The sequence below is a fragment of the Plecotus auritus genome (genome assembly GCF_963455305.1).
Source record: "Plecotus auritus genome assembly, chromosome: 8".
Taxonomy (NCBI): Eukaryota; Metazoa; Chordata; class Mammalia; order Chiroptera; family Vespertilionidae; genus Plecotus; species Plecotus auritus.
This window is the reverse complement of record NC_137782.1, coordinates 38604816-38618423: the sequence shown is the minus strand read 5'-3', so window position 1 is coordinate 38618423 and position 13608 is coordinate 38604816. Positions and strand designations below refer to the sequence as shown.

Sequence of the window (13608 nt, the reverse complement as noted above, 5' to 3'; positions counted from 1 at the left end):
CTAGCTTATTAAAATATTTATATAAATACTAGCATGGGCATGTCATTTCTAATCTCAGAATTCTTAAATGACTTCTCCTTTCTTAGAACAATTGAAATAAGTTTTATGGACTCACTAATTAATATCTGTTTACTTAAAATAGGTTGTTAAAATTGCACACTGTCCTACACTGCTCACGAGAGATGGAGATCGCATTCGAAGTAATGGGAAGTTTGGGGGCCTTCAGAATAAAGCTCCTCCAATGGACAAACTTCGGGGAATGGTATTTGGAGCTCCAGTACCAAAGCAGTGCCTAGTCTTAGGGCAACAAATAGGTAGGTTGGATAAGTTCCTAAATAACAATTTCCCGTTTAATTTTAATAGTTTATCTGGGAATTGTGTATTGATAGTCTAACATGAAAAATAATCCAGTAACAAATATGAATAAGATATTTTTGTTCATGACATGTGACCTCCCTCCCCCATTTTCCCTTCTATAAGCTCTTTTTAGTTAGCCAATATAATTGTTTTTATATCTGTGCTCTGAAGTGTATATACAGATGACACTTGAACAATACAGGTTTGAATTGTATGGGTCTACTTACATGAGGAATTTTTTTTTTTCACTAAATATACAGTTGTCCCTCTATATCCCCAGGTTTTGCATCCTTGGAGCCAACCAACAGCAGATTGAAAACAGTATTTTCCATCTGCAGTTGGGATTTCACCACGACCATGCTAGCGGTTCTCAACCTTTGGGTCGCGACCCACAGGTTGAGAACCGCTGCTGTAGAGCCTAGGACCATCGGAAAACACAGATATTTACATTACGATTCATTAACAGTAGCAAAATCACAGTTATGAAGTAGCAAAGAAAATAATTTTATGGTTGGGGGTCACGACAACATGAGGAACGGTATTAAAGGGTCGCGGCATTAAGAAGGTTGAGAACCACTGCCTTAGAGCTTATTTGCTCTTAATTTTATATAGCTTTAATATACTTGGGCATCTACTTTTTCAGCAAAAAAGTAGTTTGTTATTAATATTTTATAAAAATGTGGTAAATACACATAATATAAAATTTATCATCTTAACCATTTTTAAATGTATAGTTCAGTAGTATTAAGTACATTCACATTGTTGTGCAACCAGTCTTCAAACCTTGAAACTGAAACTCTGTACCCATTAAACAGCTGCTCCTTTTGCTCCTTTACCCCGGTGTCCTGACAACTACTAGGGTTTCTTTTCTGTGAATTCGAGTATTCTAGGCCCATTATGTAAGTGGACTCATACAGTATTTGACCTTTTGTGACTGGCTTATTTCACTTAGCTTAATGCCTTCCAGGTGCATCCACGTTATAGCATATGTCAGAAAACCCTTTCTTTTTAGGGTTAAGTAATATTCTGTTGTGTGTATATACCATATTTTGTTCTTAACTTTTATTAAAGCATGATAAACATACAGAAACATGTACATTTCATAAACATACTGCTTGATAAATTTTCACAAGATGAACAACCCCCCTCTTCAGAGAATAACAACTTTCTTAACTTAAAATAGCATAAATTAGTTTTGTTCATTTTCGCACCTTATGTGAATGGAATCATGCATTGCATATTCTTTTGTGTGTCTGGCGTTGTTCACTCGATACTGTGTGCATAATTGCATTTACATTGCAGGATTGTATTTCATTGAGTAAATATACCATAGTTTATTTCTTTATTCCACTGTTGAGGAATTTGGGTAGTATTCAGTTTTTCATCGTTACTTCAGCCCCCAGCGATTTTAGAATAGTAGTTTGGAAACATAGTGGGAAGAAGTTGTTTTATATTCTTTTATGAGATGGTTAGTCAGGTGCAGCTATAACAGGAGAAAGGGAAGACTCTGGAAAACAAAGTTTATGACACTCACAGGTCCTAGAGACAGAAGTCACCACACACCGTGCAGGGCCATATGGGAAAACTCCCACGTGGTTAAGAGGCAGAAGACAGGAAGGAGAATGCCGAGGCCACAGCCTTTATGGAGGTTTCTGAGGGAGAGCCACACACCACAGGATGAGCCATTCCAATGAGCTTTGGGTTATAGGCGTGGTCTCTAGCTAGTTGCCTGGTAACTGGCCCTGAGATGATAAGGCAGAAGAATATTGGGTCTTAGTGTGCACAGGCCAGATAGAGGAGGTTTGGCTCTGGATTAGTTACATATCAAAGGTATGCTGGGCCCTTGGCTATCTTCAAGTATTGGCTAACTCTGGGAGGAGCGGTCTGCTTCCCAGCCAGAAAGGTTTTTAAAGATGTCAAAATATCATAATATATAGAAAATTAAAATGATACACAGTACAGAGGTTCATTACTTCAGTTTATGATGGCATTGAATGCTTACAAAAATCTTTGTAAATGAACATCTAAACGAACAGTAAGAAGTCAGGGGGGAAAAGCAGTGAATCGACATAAAAAAGCCTCAACCCTTATCACTCTAGCACTACAGTTTTTGCAGTGTTCCCAAACAAAAAGAATTACTTAAAATACCCAAGTGCCATACAAACAGAATTTCCAGTTTACCTGGGTACCTGGATATCAGTATAACCATAAGGCATTATCTGTAGACTTTAGGGAAGAAAAGATAGTAATTAAATATCTGTGTGCTCTGTCGGGTTGTTTATATATGTAAGGTTGACAGATAATACAAGGACTTCAAAAATATAACAGATACTTAATCCTTCTGGATATATATTTCTAAGATACATTCCATATACAGACTAATGATTCAACAATAAAAATTCAAATATTTGAGAAACAGTTTTAAAAAATCAAACGAGACAGTTTAAGATTACTGGTATGTACAAAGTACTTTTGGTTGTAAGCAATAGCAGCCAGCCCTGACCACTTGAAGCAAGAAGGGAATGTATTAGAAGGGAACTGGAAGCAATCACAGATTCAAAGAAGATTGGCAGCAGACAAGACAAAACCAGAAATGGCTCTGAGACTTTCAGCAGCCTTGAGTTCCTTTCACCTTCACCCTGGAGTGTATCTTTTAACACTACTCAGATTCTACAACGCCTAGGAGTGAGATTTTCCCTCCTGAGTCAACCAGCATAGTAAAGACCAGATAAAACAGAGCTTTGAGGATCCTCCTTCTAGTGTATCATGGGATGTTTGCAGAGAAAAAACAATTTTCAATTACACTACTTCCACAAAAATTGTACTAACACAATTACAAACAGAGTGTCTTCAAATAATTTTGCCTACACAGTGTTTTGCATTATAGTATTTAATATGAGGTAACAGCAAATCAGAGCAAAAAACAGAAGGAAGAAATGAATATTTACATGTTACAAAATAAGATGATTAGAAATAAGACCTTGAGTAACATGTAAATACATTAAATTCTTTAATTGAAAAGCAGACACTTAGCCCTGGCCGGTGTGGCTCAGATGTTTGTAGCATTGTTCTGTGCACCAAAAGGTGGCGTTTGATTCCTGGTCAGGGCACACACCTAGGTTGTGGGTTCCATCCCCTGTCGTGGTGTGTTCGGAGGCCAGCCTATCAATGTTTCTCTCTCATTCATTCATTCATTCGCGCTCGCTCTCTCTCTCTCTCTCTCTCGCTCTCGCTCTCTCGCTCTCTCTCTCTCTCTCTCTCTCTCCCTCCTCCCCTCTCTCCCCCTTCCTCCCCCCTCCCTTCCTCTCTAAAATCAATTTGAAAAAGTAAAGAGACTATTTATCACCGAACTCTTAAATAATACCTTTCACAGTTTTATATGTAAACTACTTTATTCTCATGAATATTGGTCATTTTTGTGTGTGCCAGACATTAAATATTTTAGGGTTTGTGAGCCAAGAGGCAAAATCAAGGGTAGTATGAAGGTATTTATATAACCATTTAAAATTGTATAAAGCATTCTTGGCCCGTGGACTGTAGTTTGCTGACCCCTGGACTAGAGTGTAGTCACTCTATTTAATATTTAGTATCAAGTAAATCATACAGACAGACAATTAATAGTCTCAAATTTGAATAATTTAATACATTTAGTTTTACTTTTTTTTTAAATTGAATTTATTGGGGTGACATTGGTTCACAAAACAATATAGGTTTTAAGTATACAACTCAATGAAACATCATCTACAGACTGCATCGTACGCCCATTGCCCCAAACAGAAACACTTCCCATCCCCCTTTCCTCCTCCTCTGCCTTTGCCCACTCCACCTAGCCCTCACCCCCTCTCCTTCTGGTTATCACCACACTATTGTCTATGTTGCACTACAAAAAATGTAAGTAATATAAGGAAAGTTAAATTTAAAAAAAATAAGTATTTTATCAAAAGTGCATCTTTGAAAGCTGTGTTTAAGGTAACAGTCATGTCTGTTAGGAGCAGGGATTTTCTAACTGCTGCCTTTAATGCATTTGCATCCCTCCTCAAATTTGTCTATATGGAGTTAGATTAGATACTTTACAGAGCACTTTAATGTAGAAAACTCCTTACACAGAAATAAATTTATTAAAGTCAAGCAATTGAAGGAAATTAAAATTTAGCAGGCTAATAGTTTTGTGCTCAGGTCTAAAGTGTGCTTTTTTATTTCATTTGTTTACATTGAATGTTTTGTGGCTTTAAAAATAGTTCCCACATGTTACTGTAACATAGTAACCAATGTTGCTAATTCTTCTTTCCTAAAACCCTAATTTGATATGATATCAGTAGTTTTAATCAAATGTCTTTGGTTTCTTTGCAGATCTTCTTCAACAGTATCGTAATGCTCTGGACAAGTTGAACAGTTTGACCAAGGAACTTAACAGTGAATTAGAGTACCTGCAATCTCCTGAAATGAAGAAGAAAAAACAAGAACTTGATGAACGAGAGAAAACTCTGAAACTAATGGAGCAACAGCTTCTAGGTATATGCTTACTTTTTGTTAACATCTCTTTTGTTAGCATGAAGATGAATATTAATGATTAAAGAGGTTCAACCATAAGAAAGAATGTGAATGATCCAGAACTTAAATCTACAGACACTCTTGACCTCTAAGTCATCTGATAAATGGTTTAAACTATTCTCTCAGCAGGCGTAGTAAGAATCATTCTCAGTATTACTTATTAATTCTTTTTCTATAAATTAAGGTGTATTTGCTTTTCATATATATATATATATATATATATATATATATATACATACATGAGAGAGAGACAGAAACATCAATGATGGGAATCATTGATCAGCTGCCTCCTGCACACCCCCCAACTGGGGATCAAGCCTGCAACCCGAGCATGTGCCTTTGACTGGAATTGAACCCGGGACCCTTCAGTCCGCAGGCCAACACTGAACCAAACCAGCGAGGGCTGTATTTGCTTTTCTTGCTTACAATTCCAGTCTTCTAAAAGTTAATTTTCTACCTTTATAGGTGTGACTCCCATGCGTAAGTGCAGTGATTCTTTATTTCATCCAACAAAAGTTGAAATGACAGATTGTCCAAATCCTCCTAAAAGAATGAGAAGAGAAGTTACAAGACAAAATAGGTGAGTCTATTTATGACCTGAGAGTTATCATTGGTTAGTTTATCAAAACTCTTGTCTCATTATGCTTTAAAAAATAGCGTGAGTTTATTTATAATTTCCCCTTGAGCTGGAATTAGCATTTTTTTAATTGAACTAAGTGATGGATAATGAAAGAAGACATAATCATTATATTCTCCTAGGATACTCCAGTTTTCTAAATAATGTTGGCTAATTATTTGGAAAGTTTAATAGTTTATTTTTATATGTTAAAAGTTAATGTTAAGATTTAAATTGCTCTTCTGTTGTTTTGCTTAACTTTCAAAAAACTGCATTCTGCTTCATAGGATCAGCAACTTGATAAGTATAGAATATGCAAAACCATTTTACATTACTTATTTTAAAATTGCGTATCATGTTTGGCTTAGAAAATCATATATCATTTAGATAGCTCACCAAAAAACCAACGAAGCCGTCTGCAACCTAACTCAATAGTAAGAAAACTATCCTTTTTAGATTAGATATTAGTAAGGCCCTCACACAGAAGGATACCATGGTACAAGAGTTTCTTGTACATTATTTCAAAAAGTTTAAATATAGCCTTTGACTGTAAACATGTCTCATATTGACCTTAAAGGAGGAGTTCCTTTGAGACTGTGTATTTGGAATTGGTATCCATGCCCTTTATATCTACACTAGAGGCCCAGTGCACAAAATTCATGCATGGGGGTGGGGTCCCCTCAGCCCAGCCAGGACCCTCTCCAATCCTGGATGCCTTGGGGGACGTTCGACTGCCAGTTTCGGCCCAATCCCAAGGATCGGGCCAAAACCAGCAGTCAGACATCCCTCTCACAATCCGGAACCGTTGGCTCCTAACTGCACACCTGCCTGCCTGCCTGATTGCCCCTAACTGCCCCCCCCCCCGTCAGCCTGATCACCCTTAACCGCCTCTGCCTGCCATCCTGATCACCCCCAACTGCCCCCCTCTGCCGGCCTGGTCACCCCCAACTGCCCCCCACCAACCTGCTCACCCCTCATTGTCCCCCCTGCCTGCCTGGTCATCCCTCACTGTCCCCCCTGCCAGCCTGGTCACCCCTCACTGCCCCCCCCACCGGCCTGGTCGCCCCTCACTGCCCCCCTCTGCTGGCCTGGTTGCCCTCAACTGCCCCCCCTCTGCCAGCCTGGTTGCCCCCAACTGCCCCCCTCTGCTGGCCTGGTCGCCCCCAACTGCCCCCCCCCCGCCAGCCTGGTCACCCCCAACTGCCCCTCCTGCTGGCCTCGTCGCCCCACGCAACCTGCTGGTCAGTCGGTTTGTCGTCCCTCGCTAACCCCCCTGCCGGCCTAGTTGCCCCACACAGCCTGCTGGTCATTCGTTTTGGTCATCCCTCGCTAACCCCCCTGCCGGCCTTGTTGCCCCACGCAGCCTGCTGTTCGGTTGTTACTGTGAGGGCATCGTGACCAATTTGCATATTACCTTTTTATTAGTATAGATATTCTACATTTATGCAGTAAATGTTGGAATGCTCATTGTGTGCTATATCTTGCTAGGTGAATAAAAGTGGGGTGCATGGTAGGAATTTAATTCATTCCATATAAAAGGTGCCTTAAGGCATTAGAGCTTAAATCTCTCACAAATTTGAGAAAGGCTCAATTTAACAAGTGTACAGGAGATAGGGGGACTTTAGGAACAAGTTAAATGATACCACAGGAAGCAGTTAACCAAATCCAGAATGTCAAGTTTAGGACATTGTACAGGAAAAATGACTGCTTTTGTCAATAAATCAATGACGTAAAAGTAGGATGAACTGTATGTTGTAGAATGAAAGTGATTGAAAGATATAACCATCAAATGTAGTATGTAACCCTTTTTTGGATCTGGATTTGAATCTTTAAAATGACAGCTTTGAAAAGATTTGGAGAAATTTTAATATTTGGATATTGGTTATATTAAGAAATTATTAATTTTATATATATATATATATATATATATATACTAGAGGCCTGGTGCACGGAATTCCTGCACTGGTGGGGGCATGGCCTGGGGCAGTGGTTGGCAAACCGCGAGCCACATGCAGCTCTTTGGTCCCTTGAGTGTTCTAACGCCACTTCTTCAAAATAGACTCGCCCAGGCCGAAAACCGACCTCTGTGCATGGGCCACGAAGTTTCAGTCGCACTGTACGTGCGCGCCCGCACGTGATATTTTGTGGAAGAGCCACACTCAAGGGGCTAAAGAGCCGCATGTGGCTCGTGAGCCGCGGTTTGCCGACCACTGGCCTGGGGGATCATCCTGCTGTGGGAGCACCACTTACCCCAGTCTCTTTAATAGAGACTTCAGTTTTCTAATTCATTTCTACTCATAAAGATCACAAATTAGCTCTTTATAAAAAAATGTATCTTTTTGGAAATAGAAGTTTAAGGAACTATCATTAAAAAATAAATTATTTAGATACACCTGAATAAAAACGTCTGCATAGATTTATATGCAAGGTATTCACTATGTTCATCTCTATGTAAATAGAAATATAGGTATTTGTTCGTGTTTTTTCTTTTTACTTGTCTTTATAACTTTTTTGTAATAAGCATTATAATTGTTAATTTTTTAAATTATAATTTCTTTTAAGGAAAAGGGGGATAAGTAAGTGAAAATCTTCAGTTTCGGTGTCTGAGAATACACCATTGTAAAGAACTGTGGTACAAATTACCCCTTTTATATACGTTTGCTGCTTTTATTTTAAGGCTTTTTTACTTTTTTTTTTTTTTAGCATGTCAAAGAAGTGATTATGTACAAGGACTTAATTAAATCTGTTTATACGAAGAATTATCATAATAGCCCAAATATCCTGTATGGATATTTAACCATACAGGTCTAATGAGGGAGTTTAGGAAAGGAAAACTTTGATTCATATAATTTATTGTGGTTTTTTTCTCTTTCCATTATGACCAGGACTGTAACCAAAACAAATGTGTGAAAGGTGACAGAGAAGAGGGGACCTGTGGTCTCAGTGAGAATGCCCTGCCTTCGGCAGCTCTGTTTCGGAAGACTAAGGAGGTGATTTACCAGACTGAATACCTATGGGGACAGTACAAGCTCCTGGGCATTCATTTCCATGTCTGTCCAGATGGTACTGGAAGCAACCATTCAATTTTATGACTCTTACTGGATGATATGCATTTTCTGTAATTATTCCAGTCCACATGCCCTTTGGTTGTCATTATCTTGCAAATGTGTCAGAGGAAAATGTGCAAATATGGCAGTGACTGTAAAACTGGCACAGAGCATTGATTAATCCTGAAGAAAAGTTTATGAATTATTTTTCAATATAATTACTATGAATTTGCTAGAACTATTTCTTGGAAACAAACCTTTTTATTACTTTTGTGTAAATTTATTTAACAAAACTGTTTTGTTGGTTGTGCCTAAGGAAAGTTCCAGAGGTTAGGTATTTAATTTTAAATATGTGAGGAAACTCTTAATGAAGAATTCAAAATAAAAGAAGAAAAAGCACCAGGTATCTGGGAATTCAAATGTTAAAATACATGAAAATAAATATTAACTACATGAGTGAACTTGTGACAGCAGTAGCATTTTAAATTTCTAAAGACTTTACCCTTGTGTATATAAAATAGGCCACAGCATCCATTTTTATAAGTATTGTTTGAGTCTATTAATACTAGATTATATAGTCTCAGCCTTAATTCTACATTTGCATTATTTTGTAATTTTTTATTACTATTTTTAAAGAGTTAAAGAAGTTGTACACTTCCACATCAATGCAATAAGGCCCTGTTAGAAAGTTGCTTCCAACACATCTGAATTGTGTATTAAAGCTAACATGTCAATATATATGTCTTTGTATAAGTCCAGTTGTATTGTTCTGTAAAGTTACTTTGTAAGGAAATGCTTTTGGTACAGTTTTGTGTCCCAGGAAATGTGTATTTTTAATCCTTTCTAAATACACAGTGAGGTTAATAACTGGTGGTTTTCCTATTGAATAGATTTTTTTTTTAATTGAAAGCTTTCTAAAAGTTATTACCTTAGTAAAAGCTATTACAATGTTAACCTGTCTTTATAATTGGAAGTCATTTAACTGTTTTGCTTAACAGACAAATAAAATGGCAATAATAGAATTAGCTAAAGAAAAGATTGGATTCCTTTTAAGTGAAACTTGTTCTTATTTGTTCTTAAATATTAGTGCTAAAAACATCAAAGTCCCATGTTATACTTTTGACTTGCTTATTTACAGTTATTTTAAATGGGTGGGATTAATTCAATTATATTTTTAGTATAAATTTTCAAATATTTTTTAGTAAAAAGTTTTTATCATTTTTATGCTGTTAAAATGACTTTTCAGTTATATCTGATAAACATTTTCATAGAATCATCTTTTCCCCTTCATTGTTACGGAATTATATTTATAAAATTATTTTCATACATGTTAATTAAGATGCTTTATTTTGCATGCCTGTTGAACATAATACCTGTTTTGACTTACAAAAGAGGATACAGTCATTCCTTGGTATCCACGGAGAATTGGTTACAAGACTCCCTGCTGATACCATAATCCATGACCACTCAAGTTCTTTATATAAAATGGTGTAGTATTTGTATATAACCTACACACATCCTCCCTTATACTTTAAATCTCTAGATTATATTACAATACTTAATGCCATGTAAATAGTTTTTATACTGTATTGTTAGTGAGTAATGACAAGAAAAAAATGTTTGTATATGTTCAATATAGATGCATGTCAACAAAAACATAACTTTAAATAGACTTTTAAAAGAAAAATGTTAAAATAAAGAGGGGACATTTTATAATAATAAAGGGGTCAGTCCATCAGAATATAAACATAAACATGTGCACCTAATAACAGAGAACCAAAATACATGCAGCACAAACTGACAGAAAGTAAGAAAACCAACAATAGTTGGAGACTGCCCATTTTCCTTTACTTTTTTCTTTTTAATTCTTACCTGAGGATTTGTTTTTTGTTTTTTTCCATTGATTCTAGAGATAGAGGAAGAGAGAGAGAAAGATAAACATTGATGTGAGAAACATCAACCAGTTGCCTCCTATATGCACCACAACCAGGATTGAACACAAAACCTTGGTATGTGCCCTGACCTGAAATCAAACCAAAACATCCCTTTGTGCAGAGGACGACACTCTAACCTCTGTGCCACACTGGCAAGAACCTTTTGCTTTATTTTTATTTTTTAGTTACAGTTATGACACAATACTATATTAGTGTCAGATGTACAACATAGTAATTAGACATTTATAACTTGCAAAATGATCCATTTCCATTTTTTACATGTATTTGTCCAGTTTTCCTAACGGTTTTTGAAGATACTGTCTTTGCCCCATTGTATATTCTTGCTTCTTTTGTCATAGATTAATTGACCATGTAGATACGGGTTTATTTTTGGACTCTATACTGTTCCATTGATCTATGTATCAGTTTTTGTGCCAGTACCATGATGTTTTAATTACTATAGCTTTGTACTATAGTTTCACATCAGTGATACTTCCAACTTTGTTTTTTCTCAAGATTACTTTGACTATTCAGGGTCTTTTTACCTTTCATATAAATTTTAGGGTTATTTTTTCTAGCTCTGTGAAAAACGTTATTGATATTTTGATAGGGATTGCATTAAATATGTAGATTGCTTTGGGTAGTGTGGACATTTTAATGATGTCAGTTGCTCCTATCCATGAGCACTGTATGTCCATTTATTTATATCTTCAGATTCTTGATTCAGTGTTTAATAGTTTTCAGAGTCCAGGTCTTTTACTTCCTTGGTTAAATTTATTTCTAGGTATTTTATTATTTTTGATGCAATTGTAAATGGAATTGCTTTTTAATTTCTCTTTCTGGTAGTTTGTTATTGATGTATAAAAATGCAGCTTAGTCCAGCTGGTGTGGCTCAGTGGTTGAGCATCGACCTGTAGACCAGGAGGTTCGATTCCCAGTCAGGGCACATGCCTGGGTTGCGGGCTTGACCCCCAGTAGGGGGCATGCAGGAGGCAGCTGATCAATGATTCTCATCATTGATGTTTCTATCTTTCCCTCTCACTTCCTCTCTGAAATCAATAAAAATATATTTTTTAAAAATGCAACTGATATCTCCCTAGTCGGTTTGGCTAAGTGGTTAGAGTGTTGGCCCTCAGACTAAATGGTCTCGGGTTCGTTTTTGATCAAGGGCACATATCTTGGGTGCAGGCTCGATTCCTGGGCCCAGTTCAGGTGTGTGCGGGAAGCAACCAGTCAATGTATCTCTCTCACATCAATGTTTCTGTCTCTTCCCCTCCCTTCCACACACTCTAAAAACATCAATGGTAAAAGTATCCTCAGGTGAGGATTAACAAAAATAAATAAAAATGCAATTGATTTCTGAATATTAATTTTGTATCCTTCTACTTTACTGAGTCATCTATTTTAATAGTTTTTTGCTGGAATCTTTAGGGTTCTCTCTATAAAGTATCATGTCATCTGTAAATAATGACAGTTTGATTTCTTTCTGACCTGTTTGGATGCTTGCTTTTTCTTGTCTGATAGCTGTGGCTAGGAATTCCAATACTCTGTTGAATAAAGGTGGTAAAAATGGACATCCTAGTCTTGTTTCTGATCTTAAACAAAAATTTTTCAGTCTGGTCCATGAGGCTGAGTGTCAAAATAGGCATTGAGAGGTCACTGGTTTGATTTCCGGCACATGTCCGGGTTGCAGGCTCATTCCTCAGCAGGGGGTTGTGCAGGAGGCAGCTGATCCATATTGATGTTTCTCTCTCATCAGTCTTTCTCCATCTCCCTTTCTCTCTCTCTCTCAAATCAGTAAAAACATTTTTTTTTTAATTTTTTTTTCAGCTTTTCACCATTAAGTATGATGTTAACTCTGGGTTGGTCATATATAGCCTTTATTATGTTATGGGATGTTCTATCACCATTTTACTGAGACTTTTTATCAGAAATGGATGTTTTATTTTGTCAAATGCTTTCCTGCATCTAAATGATCATACAGTGTTTAGTCTTCATTTTGTTTATGTGGTGTATCGTGTTCATTGATTTGTGGATATTGAGCCAACTTTGCATGCCATGAATAAATTCCACTTGATCATGGTATATGATCTTTTTAATGTATGCTGAATTCGTTTTGCTAATATTGGATTTTGTTGAGGATTTTTGCATCTATGTTCATCAGGAATATTGGCCTATAATTTTTTGGGTTTTTAGTGTCTTTGGTTTTGTTATCAAATATACCCCATTCTCAATAATAGGTAGAACAGTTAGACCAACTAATAGATAAAACCAACAACACAATGGAAGACTTAAAGAACACTATAAGCCAACTAGATTTAACAAACACATAGGACATTTCACCCAACAACAACCTTATGCATTCTTAAGGACATGCAGAACATTCTCCAGGATAGACCATAGGCTAGCTAGGCCATAAAACAAACCAAAAAATTTAAAAAGACAGAAATAATACAGAGTAGGTTCTCTGGTCACAATGCAATGAAGTTTAAAATAATGCGAACATTGGGGAACACAAATATTGGACATTAAACAATACACTCCTAGATAACCTAAGGGTCATAGAGAAAATCAAAAGGAATTCTGAAAATATTTTGAGATGAGTGAAAAGAAAACACCCCAGAAGTTATGGGATGTGTCTAAAGCAGTGCTTAGAGGAAAACGTAGCTATAACTAACCACATTAAGAAAGAAGAAAGGCCTGGCTGATGTGGCTTGGTGGGTTAAACAGCACCCCGTGTACCAGGAGGTTGTTGGTTTGATTCCTGATCAGGGAATGCCTGGGTTGTGGGCTCGATCCCCAGTGGGTGATGTGCAGGAGGCAGCCAATCAATGATCCTCTTTCATCATTGATGTTTCTTTCCCTCTCCCTTCCTCTCTGAAATCAATTTAACAAATGGTTTTAAAAAAGTGGGACTACATCAAACTAAAGCTTCTGACCTGCAAAGGATAACATCAACGATATGAAAAGTCCAAGTACCAAAAATGTTTGTAAATCATATATTTGATAAGGGATTAATACCCAAATTTATAAAGAATTCATATGACTCAATAGAAAGAGAGAGTGAAAGAAAATCCAATTTAAAAACAAGCAGACCTTTTTT

General features: G+C 36.8%; 1 protein-coding gene across 1 annotated transcript in view; it reads left to right on the top strand.

The window, feature by feature from the left end:
• Positions 1 to 9903, top strand: part of SMCHD1 (structural maintenance of chromosomes flexible hinge domain containing 1) — a 168606-nt gene extending 158703 nt beyond the window's left edge. Inside the window, exons 45-48 of the mRNA XM_080684014.1 lie at positions 143 to 314; positions 4708 to 4869; positions 5374 to 5488; positions 8410 to 9903. Coding sequence (XP_080540140.1) covers positions 143 to 314; positions 4708 to 4869; positions 5374 to 5488; positions 8410 to 8434 — 474 coding nt within the window. The 3' untranslated portion in view covers positions 8435 to 9903. The remainder of the gene's footprint in view (positions 1 to 142; positions 315 to 4707; positions 4870 to 5373; positions 5489 to 8409) is intronic.
• The last annotated feature ends 3705 nt before the right edge of the window (positions 9904 to 13608 follow it).